Raw genomic sequence first — 19,456 nt, forward strand, 5'->3', positions numbered from 1 at the left:
CCAGACAGTTCTGTTCACTCTCTTTCATTGTTTGTGGAGAAAGCACAAAACATCTATATTTCACATGTGTTTGGAAAGAGATTGTTCTATACAGTAGAAACCACTTTTGAAACATATGTTTTGCCCTTCATTACAATAATTCAACAGATTTTAACTATCTACTTTCTTAATGTCTTTAATGTCACTGTCAGGAAAGGACTGAGGGAAAAGAATTTGTTTTAGTTCTACCAATTTCCAGGCAGCTGGTTTTGTTGAAATATTGGCACACACTGCAGGTCTCTGGCATGTGTTGTGGGGGTCATAGGGTGGGGTTAGGCCAGTTATTTATGGGGGCAAACTTTGTTCTGTGATGGAAACTCCGCTAAGCCTAAACGATTACCCAAGGGGCTTACAGTATATGAGCCTCTTGTCCCATATTTAGAAGCTAAGGGGGAAATGGTATTTATTTACTTAAAAGCATTTATAAACAGCTTAATATTTTAAAATCTCTAAATGGTGTGCAATATAAAAAACAAACAATATCATGAAAACACAGATACAACCTGAAACCAATAAAAAAGCAAAGCAAAAGTAACTAAAAACAAATAAAAACAGGAGTCAGAAAGATTCAGACACATAAAAGGGTCTGATTTTATGGGTCAGGGAAAGCCTGGGAGAAAATGCAGGTCTTTACAAGGTGTCTGAAGCCTTTATCAGCAACTTACTGAACTTTGATGTACATGAAAACATATAGGGGGTAGGGTGATATAGAACAAAGCACATGAAAAAATTAGGGAGGACCCAAACTAGATATTTTGCTACATATAGAATTATATATCAAGAGATTCATTTGACGGTTGCATTTTGTTAAAAATATAAACAAATGTATGCTGAAAGTTGCACAGCGTAACTAAAAACTGCATTTCTTCTGAACTCAAATGCATTGCCTAATGGTCACTGCCTATGTATAAAAGCTTTATTTTTTTTTATAAAATTTTTTATTAGGTTTTCACATTTTATAAAACAAAAACAAAAACAAAACATATATATTTTTAGACTCTTATTTTCATTACCCCCTTTCCTTGACTTCCCCCATCCCCCCTTCATACATCCCAATTCCAATAATTAGTTCAGCAAGTTCTTATCTCACATCTTTAACATATTATTGTTATTTTTAAACTTAATCCTTTTTACTTATCCAAATTTAATTTATCCAATTCTCTTTTAAACATTAAATCTTTTTTTTCTAAGGTCGACCTAATTACCCTTCCACGAGTTTCTCCCTTTGTAATTTTGTTAATTATATGTCATAATGGCCAAATACAAAAATCATAAAATTTTGAGATTCTGTTCTCCCCTCCCTCCCTACCCCAGTTTCCATCCCTTCCCAAACAATTATCCTAGCCCGGATTCCTCACATCAGAGGCCTTCAAGTCTCTGTCAGTCTCTCTCTGCCGATTTTGTTGGTAGCCCTTTTTGTTGGTCCTCAGGTCTCGAAGGAATTCTGTCACAGTCACATCATATTTTCTTCCATCCAAGATACTTAATAGCAGTTGCTGCAAAAAGTCAGTTGATCTCCCATACTCAAAGAAGAAGTCCCAATCATATTTCTTTACTCTTTTGAATTCCAATATTCCAAGTGCTCCCGGGACTTCCTCCTTCATCTTTCTCATCTTTCGCAGATTTGTAATCCAAGGATCTTCTTCTTTATTTCCTGGCAATATGGGCTTCTGATTGGTATTTTCCTGTTCTTTTTCCATTCCTTCTTTTCTCTCCACCGGTTCCAAAAAAGTCTTTTCTGGGTCAGCTGCAGATTCCTTATCAGACAAATCCTTTATGCATTCAGCAGAGTCGTTTGTTTTGGGATTCAAGGTCATAAGTTCTTTGTTCATAGCCGTACTCTGCTCTTGCAGGATTCCCACGAGAAAAAACATTCTTTCTATTTCTGCCAGTAATTTTCCCTCTGCAGCCATTGTAATGTCTCTAGTTCCCCCTAGGGGGATTACAGTTGCTTGATAGTCCTTTTCCAACAGCCCGTTACTTTGTTGTTTATGACTACGTTGTTTCCAGCCACCTCAGTTCAAAAGCAACACTTTTAGTTCAGAGAGTTATTAAATAACAAAGTTCTTAAATTTTAGCCGCCCGTTTGACAGCTCCTTTGACAGCTGTCAAACGCCTTGTTCTTTTTCCTCCGGCTCACACACAGGACGCTCCCGGGTTCGGGAGGTGGGGGGGTTTACACAAAAGCTTCCAAAACTCCTCACTTTCTCTCCAGCACAAAGACGACTTCTATCAAACTCATGGAAATATTTTTTATCTAACACCAAAAATAATACTCTCCACCTTAGTCCACCGATCCTTGCTTTAGATCGTTTGTAGATGAGGGGGTGCGGACTTCCCTTTAGCACATCCCCGGTTGTACCGAATTCAAAGGTATAGATTTTAAAGTCCAAATTCCATTCTACTCACGGGTTATTTGTTTCCAGTCCGAATTTTGGGAAAAAAGTCAGCGCTGTCCGGCCATGGCTCGCGGCTTCGCTCCACTGAAGTAGCGGTCTACTCTCAGCACCACGCCGCTCCCCGTACCCTCTCCGTAGCCTTTAAAAAGGCTCTTCGTGGGTCAGGGAGGGCGCTTAAAGGTGCCCACCGAGTCACCAAGTCCGCAGGCTTCCGCGCCTGCGGTTTCTGAGGGTCCCTGCGTCGCTGGCGCAGTAGGACCCGTCTTCAGTAGAGCCGATTCCCTCCAGAGCTCGGAGGGAATCCGCCATTAGCCGATCGCGCTAACCCGGAAGTCTGCCTATGTATAAAAGCTTTAAAAGCTAAATACAGTGGTGCCCCGCAAGACGAACGCCTCGCAAGACGGAAAACCCGCTAGACGAAAGGGTTTTCCGTTTTGGAGGCGCTTCGCAAAACGAATTTCCCTATGGGCTTGCTTCGCAAGACGAAAATGTCTTGCGAGTTCCTGCAGGTTTTTTCCCCTTCCCCCCCTTTTTCTAAGCCGCTAAGCCGCTTATCAGCTGATCCGCTAAGCCGCTAAGCCGCTAATAGCGCTAATCCGCTGAGCCGTCAATGGGCTTGCTTCGCAAGACGAAAAAACCGCTAGACGAAGAGAATCGCGGAACGGATTCTTTTCGTCTTGCGAGGCACCACTGTATTTTAAGAGGTCGTGTTGCTTTTCCTGTTTCCACAGGAGCCAAATACTACCAATGAGGAAATAAGTGCTGTTCAGAACTTCTTCCTTAGTACTGCAATTTCAGTACTGTAATACTACTGTATAATGAAACACCTAAATTCCGAAAGCAAATATAAGTATCTGTACAGTATATGAACTATGACCATACAATGCTGGTGTCATTAAGAAATAAGGGGGGGGGGGGAGGGATAATCTCATTTCCACCACAGGGCACACAAAAGTGCCATCAGTAAAACAGAACCATTCTCAAAACTTAAACTTGACTGCTCTTCCCTCTACTGTGCTTCTTGTGCAAGTGCTATCAAACAAGCAGCATACAGAGATACAGAGATTCTGCCCAAGCATTTCTTTGCACAGAGTATGTACAGTATCTGCCCTTGTGGAGGCAAGGTCACTCAGCAGCAGAGTATTCTCAAAGTTCGGGTGGTATCTTTGTAGCTTTGTGTTGCAGCTCGTAATGGAGTCAAAGTTGTAAAGTGATTGCCTTTTACCATTCTGAAGAAAAACTTTCAAGAAATCCATTTACACCTCTGATGTGAAAGACCGACAGAATATATTTCAATGATTTTAGTGGGAAGGAGAAGAAGAGGAGAATTCACAGCCTGACCCAAAATGCTCATACAAAGAATGATTCTGTGTAGAAGCAGTCACATCAGGAACCTGTAAATGCACTTTTCTTTACAGTGAAGATCATCTAACATGTCATATTTGGGAAAGCCAGTTATGCTTTTCTGAAAGGAAAAGAGGCACCGAGGGGTAGGTTTTTATCTTCCTACAGAAGATTAAAAACTAACTTCTTATTTGAGTTTCGAATATTAACTTGAATAGGGAAGGTGTTTAGTTTTCAAAAATATGCACAATGCCCTTATTATCTGCCAAACCAGATGGCAATGCAATAACACAATGAAGATTTTTTTTTTAAGCCACGAGTTAATTATTAAGGAAGGAATCACTCTGGCTGACTTTTGCTAAGGGTGCACTTCTTCAGAGACTGAGAATTAAAGCTTAAGATGCCAGTCTTTAAACCATGTATTTTAGAGCTATCCCACTGACATTTATGGATCTACTACAAGATTGCTCCCAAGTATGTAGTCTAAAAATTGCAGCCTCTCCAGCTGCAGTCATTCTGTGCCTTTTACTGTCACCTCTCCATCCCTCCCCGTCATCAAAAAAAGAGCTGGGGACACCTTCAAATCACTTGTTTTACCCTTACCTTGTATGGTGCTTTCAGCAAGGAAAAAGCCCCTGCTGCCACCCACTCACTCACTCACTCACTCACTCTGGCTAGCTTTGTAATTGGCTAGCGGCTAGCCTATACTGTACTTTGCTGGCGAGTTCATTTTGTTCTCTCTGGCAGCATCTGATCTTCCCTGAGCAGTCAGAGGAAGGGAAATTACCCAATTTTCTGCTCAGGGAAGATCAGCTGCCACTAGAGAGAACAAGCTAAGCAAGGAGGATATATATCCTTTTCCATTTTAGTATCTTATCCCTTTATGGGACAACTAACTAATTTCCCATGAAACAGTAACATCAGAACAAAAACAAAATAAAAAACCAGACATGATTATTTATTTTTAAAAGAATATTACTCTAAACACATTTTACAGATAAGAGTACTACTCTGCTCCTAAAAATAGTCATAGTTGCTTTTACCAAATATGTATGCCTTTTTCATCTTGCGCCATTAGTTTAATATAAGTTTTTAAATACTAAATGATTATTTCATTCTCTGTCTTTTTCTCTTCCAATGTTTACGATTTTCAGCATTTCCCAATTTTTTTACAATTCTGTCCCATGTACTTTCCATTTTTCTTTTTGCAAATTCACTTTAAAACACTTCCAGATCAAGCGAGAAAAACCATCTAGTTTATTTACATGTGATATAATTTACAATATTCTTTTGTGATAAATGCAGCCTTTGTGAATTGACAGCCATTAGCTAAATCAGCTCTTCTTAAACTAACATTCATCTGTTTTGCATTTTTGGCTAAGCACCTGGCTATGAAAAGTTGAGCTTAATTATATTTTCACAAATGCATGCAACTTCTATATTCCAAGTCAATTAAAAATGACAAGTGTGACAAAAGGTAAAAATAAAAAAAGGTTTTTAAAAAGAGAGGTCCCATGTTTGTATTTTAATGACTGGATTATAAAATCAGAAATGCAATTGTGAGACAACCTTTACTTTATTAGAAGGGACGTAATCTGCCAGTTTTAATTTTCGATGGTGGGATTATGCCCTGGGCATCCAATCCCAATCGGAAGCTTCATGGTTTTCTTTCCCCTAGGACAGCATCTTTTGTGGTCTCTTAAGAGGAGGGATTGGATCATTAACACAGCTAGACACATCATATGCAAAACACAGTAATAGCATTAGATGTCAGAAATGGATAGTGTTTCTACCATTTACAAAATAGTCACCTTGGGAACAATTTCACCTGCCAGACACACACAATGTGCACACACAGAATGTCTGCTAGTAAATCAGGCAGACCAGTCCTCTGGCCCTGCTAAGCCAGCACTAAAGCCAACATTAAGTAGTCATGAACTTGTGCACAAGAATAGCATGAGAAACAAAAGCCGATGTACCAGTATGAGCAGGCACTGCCATAGCACCCCTACAAGTTCCACCCACACATGCTGGTACTGCAAACTAATGGCATCCCTACTAACCATTGTAGGAGTGGCACTAATAAACTAACAACAGCAGCAGAAGTGCCATGATAATGTTATTCCACCAGAACATACCACTTTGATACCACAATGCAAAAGATTCGGATCAGGAGCCGTACATGCAGGATGAATCCAAAGATTTTCTCACACACAGTGTATTCAGAGCATAGCACACAACAAGTTTATATTTATGTTTACATTAAGATGGAAGCTTTTTTCAAGGGGTGGGAGCACATAAAACAGAAAGCTACACACCACAGAAGGCAGCAGCATAGCATTTATTTATTTGTTTGTTTGTTTGCTTAAAGACGGCTAGTTCAGTGTGAATTTCCCACCCAGGTGAGATGACTCCCAAAGGGCAAAGATGATTGTATGGGTGCCCCACTGACAACTGGGTGTTTGGATGGGGAAAGAGAGAGGAAGCAGATCTAGAACCCAGGAATACCACTGAGTACTATACTCAGGAGGAAGAATAATAATAATCTGTGCTGGGGCTTTTGTAGTCTCCTTGTTCTCCTTGCATGCTGATTACTGGACAAGCCATGTAGGCAGGACTAGATGGACTCAACAACATGGAGCTCTAGCCTTAGAAAACAGCATAGACACACCACAGGAGATCTTAGGTTCAATCTCGGGCTAGATTCCCAGGAGAAAGAGTTGGGAGGAGACACACATGCACACCTGAAACAGGAGAGAGTGCTTGCCAATGGAGTGAAAGGACTAACATACTCACTCTGCCAACTGTCAGCCTCAGTGAGGCCCAGGATACCAGCCATTTTGCTCACCCCCTTCCACTGCAACCAGCCATACGCACACATGGACATGCATCTGGTTGCTTGCCAGTAGGTGGTGTTTCCTCAGCAGAACATGTCATCCATTTCCTCCTTCAATTCATGCAGCCTGATTTATCATACAACCAATTCCTAGGAGGAAAAGCCAGCAGCACCATGAACTGCAGGGGCCATCCTGCTACCCTTGCTGGTGTTCAAGGGGCAAAACCATGGTCAAGATGCAGTCTCTTAGCCCTAGTGGGGTACTGTAAAGAACCTTCTGCTCCCTCCCATTGTGTGTTCCCTTATGAAGACAGCTGAGTTTGAGGGAAGCAGACTCTATTCGCAAAGTATCAGTAATAACAGCAACACAGGTGAATGAATCATAGCTTTTATTGGCAGCATCATTTCTGGAATTAAGTTCTGACAGCATCATATAGTAATGGGCTAACCAACTTGCTTGTTTTCGCAGGACCTCCGTGCCTTCAAGAGAGGCATGATGGACACAGGAGTACCACAGGTAGCTTTCTTCATCATGGGATATCCATCACCTATTGTATGTCTTTGAAAACTCTGCTAAGTCACAGGAACTATGCAAGCAGTGGAGCACCTAATTTCCAAGGTTGTGGTCTGATGGCACACAAGACCACGACCTTGCTGAAGCTAAGCAAGTCTGGGTATTGCCAGTGCTTGGTTGGGTGGCTGTCTAGATACCACCTTGCCTTTAATGAAGGAAGAAATGTGGAAGATACAACATAAGAAAATAAGTATAAATAGCTCCCCACAGGTCACTGCTACAGTTGTAGGCTTGTGTTTTTGCTTGTGGTTTGCATGGCAACAGGAGGAGGGAGACACTTGCTTCTGTGCATTCTGGTTGCCTGTGGAGAAACACAGGGATAGTGATGAATAATGGGTAGCAGTTGCAACCCAGTGGTTAAAGTACTCAGTAAGGGCTGTTGAAGACTGGTTGAGAAAGGGTACTGCTGCTACTATGTGCTCTTCTATCACTCATGCCCCATATGCACTCAACTCTCTTTGGTTCTCCTCCCAATCTCAAGAGGAATTCACAATGCAAGTCACTGAGACAATAGTCACCAAGTCAACGTATGAAGCTGCACTGGAAGTCTTGTCTCCAGTTACTGTTTGCTCTACTCTGGATCCCCTGCCTCTAGTGCTGTAACCAACCACTGCCCAGCTCTGGTGCTCACCATCAAATGCATGGTGCTCTGGTGAGAACTTACCTAGGTTTCTTGGTATTCCACAGTATTTATTCATCCTGTGTACCCTATGCAGGAAACACTGCTGCAAACTGTTGAGTAAATGGAGGGTCATAAAGCCAGTACAGTACAGTGGTACCTCGGGTTACATACGCTTCAGGTTACAGACTCCGCTAACCCAGAAATAGTACCTCAGGTTAAGAACTTTGCTTCAGGATGAGAACAGAAATCGTGCAGCGGCGGTACAGCGGCAGCAGGAGGCCCCATTAGCTAAAGTGGTGCTTCAGGTTAAGAACAGTTTCAGGTTAAGGACAGACCTCCAGAATGAATTAAGTTCTTAACCCGAGGTACCACTGTAAACTCTTTACCCACATTATTTATTATTTGAGTTACATCCCATGTTTACTCCAAGGAGCTCAAGGTGGCATACATAGTTCTCCTCCCGCCACATTTTTATCTTCACAAAAACCCTGTGAGAGTGAGTAACTCACCCAAGTGAGCTGAGTGGAGATTTTAATCCTTGATGCCCAGGTCCTAGTCCGACAATCTAACCACTATGCCACGCTGGATGACACACTAACACTGTGGATGTTTATGATAGTGCTCTGCTCACCCGTGTCTTTTCTTGGTGGTTTGGCTGGAAGGAATGGAGGATATGAGGGATACCTGCTTTGAAGTATAGTGTCTCCCCATCCCCACCCCCGCAGTGAGCTATACCTCCTAGCTTTTCTGTGCTGAGTGCTTTGTTGTTGCAGTCCAAGTTGCAACAATGAAGTTCCTGTTGGGCATTTGTGTTCAAAAGCAGAGTATCTGGAAGGGTTCTGAAAAGACAAGCATCATTCATCTGCCCTTTGACCAACCCCACCCCACCACCATATCCCCTACCTGTTGCATGTCTGTTTGGGCAAAGTTCCAATTTGTGTGCTCCTTGTGCTTTAGACACAGTAGTAGGGTTATGTAACCCTATGCTGTGTGTCTTGTTAGAGGACACATGAATAATATTTCTTTGCTGGGGCATTTCTACTTTTGAAAGTGTGCCATGATTGATTTCAGGGTTAGCTGGGTTCCTACACTCCAATGAGGCTGTAGGGATATGGATAGAAGGGCAGTTATCTAAGGCTCTCTACTGGCTACAATTACAACATTTTAAGCTTATGCCGCCTCTTTTGAGCTATTCTGTCATCAAGGATGGAAAAGACCATTGACTGGATAAGAGTTTTGTCAATGCAGCCTCCCACTGGTACAAGAATAGCACTAAGCCAATGTAATTTTCCCCCAGTAATGTTGTGCTCATTGCCCTATGCTTATCAATTGAGAAGTCCCACTGTGCTCCATAGGACTTCCTTCCAGGTAAATGTGCATAGCACTGTAGCTTTAGTTGCAATCCTATGCCCTCAGCAAGCATAATCTGACTAGATGAATGGCTTGTATGTTACTTAGATGTATAGATATGTAATATTTAAAATGTAGTAAATATAACATCAAAGAAGAAAAATATGGGATATATGCAGATTAGAATTTACAAAGTAATCAATGTTTGGTTTACATAATAGAGGAGAAATGTGTGTACTTGTGTGTGGTGGGTCAGAAGAAGAAAAATGTTGAGCAACAGTTTTTGAGTAAGCATCACTTTTAAAAAGCATACATACATATACATGCTATTTTATATAATACATCATACACCCACACATATAGATGTGAGAAACCCTCTCTTCCAGCAGAGGGCATCTTCTACACACTAGAAAAACTTCTCAGTTGAGTGAAGACAATTTTATACACACAGGAAAGAAATGTGTCATTTAAAATAGAAATATGGGTGTCCAAGTGTTGTCCAGTTCTGAAAATAATATTTAACTGTTTCTAAGACAAGGGTCAATACCCCACACTCTCTTCTGTGTCGGCAACACTTGAATTTATGGGAGCCCAAACAAGAGCTTCAGTAGTATTTATACAGAAGATACTTCTGATGGGATATGCATTTGGAAACATAAGGTAGTACAGCTTACATGAACAGTTTGAACATAGATCTGAAATTCACACACCGCCTGCAAAGGGATGTTGCTGCTGTCTAATACGCCATTCACGGTTAGCAAGAAAGGTGGGATGCAGTTCAGACTTGCCGTGTACACAGTTCATGCACTTGTTTGGACACACACTTAGAAGGAACTGCCCGGCAGAACAGGATTAATGGATTTTGCTGTGGGGACAGGGGCTCTACTAAACATCTGCAGCTAGATCTGCCTGCGTTATCAAATACTTTAGGTGATGCAGTGACCTTATGTTGCCAATGGATGTGTAATTTACATGGGCGTCTACCCAAAATGTTCTGAAACACAATTCTCTGCTGAGAACTGGCCAATAGTCACATTACCAACTTAAATTGGATTTTTATTTTTTATTTCAATACATTACACATACCTCTCATACTTTCTCTTTTTCATGCATGTATTCTGTCTCCATCAGCAATGTGTATTTCAATTCTACCTCACTTCCCTGTACATTTTTTCATGCTTCCTCATACATGCCTATTCAGTCCCTGTTGATCTTAGCAAGACACACAATTTAAAGTCTATTTCTTGGAGGCCTAGAGTACAAATGCAGCAGAATGAGGCAACAGAAACCTGAGGTGGTAGAGTGGACCATACCACTTCAGACGGTATGTGGGTTGGTATATTTCTTTCTTTTCTTTTTTAGTACTCTATTTAAAAATAAAATAAAACCAAAAAAGCAAACAGGCAGGAGTGGCTAGGCTGGAAAGTTTCCCTTGGTATGCTAGATTTCCTCCCTCACTTGCAAGGAGTTCCTGCAAATTAGTATTCCCTATCTATAAAGTCGAGTGGTACTACCTACTCTAATGCCTCATGGTTGTATCACCCTGTCCTATGGATGTATAGCAACAGGCCAGGAATAATTATAATTCTATGTACCTAAGTTATGGCAGGGATCCAAATAGCTATTGGGGGGGATAGCTTCTCTCCCCCCCCCCCATTAAACAGACCCTCATGCCATTCCACAAATTGCTTTTCAAGCTCCCAGAGTTACAGCAGCATGAAGAGTTACTTTCACCAGTCCAAATTCCTCTCGGGAATGTGGATTGAGGAGTGTGCTTGTTTGGATCCTTGCCAGTGTATTTTCTGAATGTTGAGGCCTTGAATGTAATTGTTGTCACATTAATTATTTCATAAAATTTATATACTCTTTGATTGTAAAAAAAATTCAAAGAGATTTACAAAAAGATAAATCAATAACGCTTTGATTATTTTAATATAGCTATGGACAATGTGCTTTGGACATGTGTACCAGAGTTGTGAGGCTAAAATGCAAGGGATTCTCATCTCTTTTTCTAGAAGCATGGTTCTTATGCTGTACATATGCAACAACCCCACCTGGAAATGCAGTGGTACCCCAGCACTGCAAATGTATGCGGCTTGTGTTGATGATTAAGGGAGAAGTTCCTACTAAACCGTTTTATAGAAAATATGCAGAATAGTTCCCTTGACATTTTCTGTGTTGGTCAACCCTTATCTTCCACAGTCTCTGATGATCTGAATGCTTTGGAAAACAAATTTACTTGACGATACATGCTTATTACTGAGTTGCTGGGTCAAAATTTGCATTTATTGTTCCTATTTATTTTGGGTGTCTTCATGCTGACAAATTTCATAAAGATTTTTTTTTAAAGTGCTTGCAGATACACACTATGTATATAGGCCAATTTTCAGGATTTCAATGATCCAAGTAACTATTTGGGCATTTTAAAACTTAAGTCCAAAGCCCCCTTGGGTCTACAGTAATATGAAGGGACATAAACAATTCTAAACACACAGAAGAAGGGGCTCCCAGTTTCTGTTGATAAATTACTAAATGCAAAAATCCTGTAAATCTGGATATGGAACAGTTTGATACTGGATGTTCCTCATTATTTTCTATTTCAGCACATATAGACAAAGAATTGTACATTTTGAGGACTGTACCACAGCAGTGCTAAATCATATCTGCAGACTGAGATTACATGAGTATTGTTGATTGTTTTCTGGGATAATATTTTGGACTGGGATGCTGTGTGTGCTAATTTAGTTTAACTTCCATGAAACAGTCCAATTAATTGAGTGTTATAGCATTCTTAGGAATAGAAAATTATGTCAAAATGAAATGTTCTTCTACACTAGATGGTGCTATGCCACTTTCCAGGAAAAAAAACCTGCTACAGTACTTAAAAGGAAGTTTTATTATGCTGTTGATTCTACGATCTGAAATTTACATTAGGGTGTTAAGCCATTTCCAAATGGTGACAAAGGCAATACAAGAAATGAAAAGAATGCACCATGGCAAAGACAATTAATGTTGGCAGACACTCCTTTTCTAGAAAGTGAAATATAACCCACTTCCAGAATGGCTTCTCATCACTATTTCCAAACCAGAGTATATAGCCTTTCTAAGCAAACAGTTTTCATTGTCAGTCAGTCATCATATTCAATTTCATTTCTAATTTAAAACTAAAAGGGCTTTACTTTTTATCTCTATCTAATAAAATGAAAGCTATTGCAAGAATTAGGGGAGACATTTTTATCAAAAGAAATATAATTTTTCATGTTTGCATACATTACAGGGCAAATTCACACATGAAACTTCTTGCCTATGACCCATTCTGCTTTCTTTAAAGAAAATCTTAGCAATGTAATAAGCATGTTATATGGGGAAATGTGCATGACATTTGTATATTGAAATTATTGATGCATATCAGCACAATCAAGCCAAAATTGATACTCCCATTGATTTATGAGGCAATCCCTACAGTAGAGATCTATATGAGTGACTACAAGATTCAGAGACCACCACAGATATATCATTGGAACATGCTACCTATAGACCTGTTCTGTTGAAGACACACTAAGGGAATGGCCAAAATGGCTGGGAGAGAATCATGGATGGGAGGCAGGTGGTTCTGGGGAGGAGTACACACATGCTATATCCCTTCAATTCACAGTCACGCCCTGTTGTGCAGCTTTACACTACTGATTGGTTTTAATGGGAGGGATTTTTTATTTTATTTTTATTTAAACCACCTTCCTCTGTATGAATGACCACCTCACCTGTATTGCCAAGACAAAGCATAGGATATGATGCAACTGAATACATCATCACAGTACATCACCATTAGTACAGTCCACACAGTGTGAACAAAATGTATATGACAGGAAGATGGCATGATGGTGGTGGTGTTTCTCCCTCTCCCCCCCCGCCACCCTCAATACTGGCGGGGGTGGTGGTGGTGGTTTAGCCACACTTAAACGGCTGTGAGCCCACGGGCTCTCCATTGTTCTTCCGGCTTCCTCAGATCACCCACCTTCTCTCTAGGTTTTGCTTCAGCACCTGACCTTGCTATGGACCTCGGTTCGTCACCTTGGTTGTCCAAGGGGCCTGGTAGGAATTTTTTCCACTTGGCAGATTGGCACCAGCCACTTGGTTTTTCGCCTACCTCGTAGCAAATCGGCATGACATTGTAAAGTTTGGCAGTTAGGCTCTGGAAAATGTGTTGTGTGTTAGAGGGGAGGTTGTGGCCATCACCTATCCCTCCCCTTGAAGGATATTCCGTTAAAGGAATCCGGCGGCCGTGGTTCCTGTCCGATGCCCAGGTGGTAGCTAGGGCCATGGCACAACCCCGGTGACTCTAGTGGAAAGCTTCCAGTTGATTTGCATCAACAAGCTCCCCCTACAGGTTGTTAACCCTTGTGTGACTCCCTGCTGAGCAGCCAGGAGTCAAGTATAGTCTGTTCAGATCCAATGCCTAAGCCAATACCACTCGCATTCTGTAACCAATAAAGCTGTGGCCTTTTTTAGCCCATTAACCTAAAATACTTGTGTCCATGTGTCTTATTTCATCACAAAGCGGGGAGCGGGGCCTCGACTCACAAACACTGATACCACTTCTCAGCCTAGAATCCTAAGATCTTTAGCCTCCAGACACAAATACCCAAACACTCCAAAAATTGGGGGTGCTAGGAAAGGGCACTCCACAGAAGCAAGCAAGGAAAGGAGAAACGCATGTAGTAATGTACTGTATAACACTTTCAACTGGTAGGTAGGCAATCCTACAGGGGCAAGTGGTGGAAATGGTATGAACCTCTTGTGTCCTGGCATGCTCCATAACAAATACTTGGGCACTATGTGAAGATGTTCCCAACATACAGCTGGAGCCATATAAACAGATGCTATAACTGTTCCTCTTTCTGTCTTGCCATTTCCAAAGGCAAGGTTGTCCTGCTGGAGTTGCTAGTTGACAACCCCAGACACCCATCTTTGCCTTTCATGATTTACCTCATCCTGGATGCTGCACAATAAACACCACTGCCATGCTTATATGTGTTGTTCCTGTGCTTGTAGGAATTAGCAGACTGAGAGGGAGCCCTTTCCCAAGTGCAGGAAATTGGTGCAACTGCAGAAGATGGAGAAAGATTCCTGGCAGCTCCTGGTCCACCCCCCCTGCCCCCGCCAAACACCTGGTCATCAACCAGGGAAGGGGGTGGTGGAGCTTTTCAGGCAGCCCTACCCCCACCTCTGCCTGGTGAAATACAAGCACCATCTGGTAGGGAGGCAGCTTAGGAAGAAGCAGTACAGCCACTGAGAGAAGGGGCAGCTAGCTGCTAACAAAGGAAAGCACATGACTGGCAACTAACCAATCAGGGCAGCCATACTCCAGAGCTCCAGCGGCAGCCAGTCCCATGAAAGTGCTGCACCAGTGTGACATAACCAAGGAAACTCACTAAACTATTAGCATTAGAATTTCAAACCAATTTTCCTATTGCTTTTTGTTCTTGGTTCTTGTTCAATATTCCCTAGTTGCAATTGGACTACAGAATAGACATAGATGTCACAAACTGGATATGCATAATGCAGTTAAAATACTTTTTGAAAAGAATCACATACTATAGTAAATGACTGCAATATATGAGTTTTTATGATCCAAATCACTTCACTGAACATCCTTGATTGAAAAATTGGCACAATCTAATTGGCTCCAATAGGATGATGACGATGACGATGACAATAATAATAATAATAATAATAATAATAATAATAATAACAACAACAACAACAACAACAATAATTTATTTATACCCCACCCATCTGGCTTGGTTTCCCCAGCCACTCTGGGCTGCTTCCAACAAAATATTAAAATACAATAGTGCATCAAACATTAAAAGCTTCCCTAAACAAGGCTCCTTCAGGTATACTGGACCGAGGCTGTTTAGGACTTTACAGTTACATTACATGTACAGGAATATACTTGAGTCCACATGCTGGGAAACACAAAATACAGTTTGGAACTTCTCCATGTATTTTTGACTTCCGGAGAAAAACCTCACATTTTCTAGCAGCAACCAGAGAGACAAATATATGCTTGGCTTCAAGTCAATAGGATTTCAAAAATAATTGCTACGTTTGAGGTGTATGTCTGACATGCTTGGAAAATAAAACTAACGAACATTTCCTTGTTCATTAATAGTTAGATCCTTATGGAACATGTCCTATACTATTTATTTTGTTAAAAAGAATTAGTAAAAAATGTTCATGGATCTTGTTGCTACAGCAGCATGGCTCATGGTTTCTGTGGAATATACTGCCCCTAGTATAAATTAATAGAAGTTGTGCAGCAGTTGTGGTGGGTGGGTGGGTGGGTGGAGGCCCTCTTTTGGAATTAAGGTAATTTCTAAATGCAGAGTGCAAACCTCACACTATGGTAATCTATGTATGTGTTGCTTGTGCACTTTGCCTGCCTGCCTGGCCCAAGTCATCAATAATGAATAGATCTGTACAGCAGTACAAGGACCAAGTGTTGGGGCTTGTCGGGGATTTCAGAAGAGGGGGGTGGGGAAAACACAGGTTTGCCATTTGATTGTTTTTTCTGGCATGTAGAAAGCCACAAACCCACAATGAATTTTTGGCTTCAAAAAAATTAAGAGGGGAGCAATTTTTTTGAAACTTTTAAGTATTCATTTATCAAGTAAAGCATGAAGCAGGAGGAGGGGAATGAGAAGGAAGATCAACTGTGTAAAACATTTGTTTTGTTTTGCAATATAATATTTATAGAAATGGAAAGCTACTAGCTGATAAGGGGAACCAAGGAAATATGAAGTCAACAACACCTCACTTTCTTGTTAAGGGAAGAAATCTTGCCTCATTCGAGAAAAGATTATTATACTTTTTAGACAGACATAATGGAAGATGAAAAAAGGAAAACCAAATTTACTTGTCCAGAAAAGAAACTGAATCACAGGTCATATAAATTAAACATTTGCTGAAAGACAACTTAAAAGATACCCAAAATTTCTAACAATTGCAAATAAGTTAAATGTTACCTAGCTGCTACTAACAAAACAAATTGGTATGATGTTATCTCTAGCAATTTCCTCCTCTTTTTCCTAAGCATATTTCCATAGATATCACAATTGTAGCATTGCAAGAGAGATTATCTCATGTTTTACAAACAGAAAGCACCAGCTGGTACTTTACCAATCCATACCCCCTGGGAATAAGCAGAGTTCTGGATAACTAAATTTCTACTGCAAGCACTTGAGCCAATCCCAATGTAAACCCAACCTTTGTTGCGTTATTGGCTGTGCAAGTAAATTACATACTATATTTTCATAATGCTAAACTTTAGTAGTCCCAGAACTACTGCACTAGGAGGATAACTACTATTATCAGGAGAGGGAGGGAGGAGAGAGAGCTGTCTGACAAATTCTCAAAAGCTTTGCAAACTGACCCATCCATATTTTTTTTTAAAAAAGTGAGCATTTACAAACAAACTTGAATAACAGGACAAATGCATTACTTTATATTATTATGCCTTTCTAGGTGAAAACATGAAGACAGAGGTAAATGCCTCCGCAATTTTGCATGCCCCCCCCCCCATATATATTCATCCTCTTACTGTGGATCAGCTTCCAGAAATGGTCACAAGTTGATGTTGTCCATTCTGCCCCAAGTGATCTGCCACTGTTTGCCCTATAATTCATTTAGAGAAATAGAAACACCTTGTGCAACTGGCTTGGAAAAAGTTTCCCATGGTTGCTGTATGCTGAGTCTTCCTCCCCCTCCCCCCTCTTTGTTATTTACCAAGAATTCATGGCATTGCAGCCATACATAGATTCCCTATAAATTTCATCCGCTAATTGCTTTGAGAAGCTACACCTCACTAGTTCCTGTTCCTGCAATCCAATCCCATTTCTAGTCTCCCACCTGCCTTCAGCAAATTGCATCAGATTTATTAAAGTGCTCACAGTAGATTACAACTGCACAAATTCACCGTTGACTCGGAAGAAAGACAGAACTCATTTCTGCAGCTCCAGTAAAGTAATATATACAGGAAATATGCAGAAGGTTTGTACTGGGAGATAGGAAGACAAAGTTGATCCTAAAGTACTTTTTTAAATAATGGAACCAAACAAAACAGCGGGCTGGATCCAGATACATAGTATCCAAAAGCTGCTCATACTATCGTGGAATCTACACACATATAAAAACTGTTCTGAAAATGCTTTTTTAAAAAATACATTGAATTTTCCATAATGCTCACCATTGCCATCTAGTATCACAGTGCATATTGCATTTAAAACACATTTAAAACATTTTATTTGCAGCTGTATAGTTGCAAAAGTCCTGTGACTTTTCTGCCTCTACCAAATGCCCCCTGATAAGCCCTCCTCAGGGGTGAGAGGCCTTTAGAAATGGCATAGTATATGGTGCAAACTACTGTGGAAGAAGAAGAGTTTGGATTTGATATCCCGCTTTATCACTACCCGAAGGAGTCTCAAAGTGGCTAACATTCTCCTTCCCCCTCCTCCCCCACAACAAACACTCTGTGAGGTGAGTGGGGCTGAGAGAATTCAGAGAAGTGTGACTGGCCCAAGGTCACCCAGCAGCTGCATGTGCAGGAGCAGAGACGTGAACCCGGTTCACCAGATTATGAGTCTACTGCTCTTAACCACTACACCACACTGGAAGCAAGGCACATACAGAAAGGGGTGGGGCTTAAGTGAGAGTTGCCTTCCACTTACACAAGGGACCTTCTTGATCCAAGCCAGCCTCTCTGGATAAATCAACACAAGAAAGGTATTGTGGATAGCAGCTTTCCTTCACCCATTTTCAGTGGCGTAGCGTGGGTTGTCAGCACCTGGGGCAAGGCAAGTAATTTGCGCCCCCTAACCCGTGGATTTGCGCCCTCTAACCCGTGGATTTGCGCCCCCTAACCCTAACCCCCAGATGTTGCGCCCGGTGCGGCCGGCCCCCCCTGCACCCCCCACGCTACGCCACTGCCCATTTTCCAGCTCAGAAACGGGCCATCACAAAGAGAAGGACCAAAGCCAAGTTTCCTTTTACATGAGGATTAAAACAATTCAGCTTAAAGCAGAAACAAGACAGAATGAACACATGTGAAAGTGAAAGGATAGAAATAAAGATGGATTTAGGCAGCCCTGTATGGAAACAAGAAAATAATGCAGAAGGCATTTGCATAAGGACCACTAGCATGTATTTATGTATGTATGTATGTATGTATGTATGTATGTGTGCGCAGCACTGAGGTGGGATTTTGCCACATGGCCTTTCCTTCATCATGTGATTTTAACATTTCAAACCATTGCTGGAGCGGTGTAGAGTGCAGCTATAGGAACGCAGCAACTACAACACTTGGATAATGCAGCTATCAGGACTTGAGATTTGATGGTATGACACAACTTAAGAACATAAGAGGAAGGGCCTGCTGGATCAGGTCAATGGCCCATTTAGTTCAGTATCTTTGCTTTCACAGCAGCCAACAAGATGCTTGTGGGAAGCCCACAAGCAGGATTTGAGCACAACCGTAGTTTCCAGCAACTGGTATCAGCTAATGTGTCTCATCTGAAACATTAGGCTTGGATTCAAAGTTGTTATTTTGCTCACCCAAGGGCAGATTCTCTGCACAACCCTGCACCAATGATGTCTGCTGTTGTGTCATGCCACACCCAGTGGTTTGAATGAAATTAGATAGATAGATAGATAGATAGATTCTTTATTGTCATTACACAAGTGCAACATTGCACAAGTGCAACGAAATTGGATGCCATCCCTTAAAAACAACAAAAGCAAAACAACAACAACAACCAAACAAACCACATTCCAGCCACACCCACACCCACACCCATCAAACTCCCAGGTCACACTATCGAGTTACAGCATTTAAAAAGGCCACAGCTCTTGGATAGAAACTATTTTTCAGTCTATTTGTCCTTGACTTGATGTTTCTATATCTCCTGCCAGAAGGCAGTAGTGCAAACAGACTGTATCCCGGGTGAGATGCATCCTGCAGGATGTTGTTTGCTTTCCTAAGACAACGGGAACTGTACAGTTCTTCCAAAGATGGGAGAGGATGACCAATAATCCTTTGGGCTGTGGTTATGACCTTCTGGAGCACCTTCCTCTTCCTAGCTGTACAACTGGAGAACCAGGCACAAATACAGTATGTGAGAATGCTCTCTATGGAGCCTCGGTAGAAGGACACCAGCAGTCTCTCACTCAGATTGTTCTTCTTTAAAAGTCTGAGGAAATAAATTCTCTGCTGGGCCTTCTTCACCAGAGCAGTG

At 41.3% G+C, this 19,456-nt stretch overlaps 1 protein-coding gene across 8 annotated transcripts in view; it reads right to left on the reverse strand.

Annotated features, from left to right (window-relative positions):
- SLC10A7 (solute carrier family 10 member 7) overlaps positions 1-19,456 on the reverse strand; it is a 130,726-nt gene that overhangs the window by 48,698 nt on the left and 62,572 nt on the right. The window contains exons 6-8 of one of the 8 annotated variants that reach the window (XM_079990625.1): positions 8,550-8,653; positions 7,857-7,924; positions 6,994-7,493 (exon numbers count right to left, since the gene is read on the reverse strand). The exons of 4 other annotated variants lie outside the window; for them this stretch is intronic. In XM_079990625.1, coding sequence (XP_079846751.1) covers positions 7,279-7,493; positions 7,857-7,924; positions 8,550-8,653 — 387 coding nt within the window. In that variant the 3' untranslated portion in view covers positions 6,994-7,278. Of the gene's footprint in view, positions 1-6,993; positions 7,494-7,856; positions 7,925-8,549; positions 8,654-8,683; positions 8,916-19,456 lie in introns of those variants that run through there. 3 more of the 8 variants (XM_079990628.1, XM_079990626.1, XM_079990627.1) reach the window with 3 other exon arrangements.

This window comes from Podarcis cretensis, assembly GCF_951804945.1.
Source record: "Podarcis cretensis genome assembly, chromosome: 9".
NCBI classification, from domain to species: domain Eukaryota; kingdom Metazoa; phylum Chordata; class Lepidosauria; order Squamata; family Lacertidae; genus Podarcis; species Podarcis cretensis.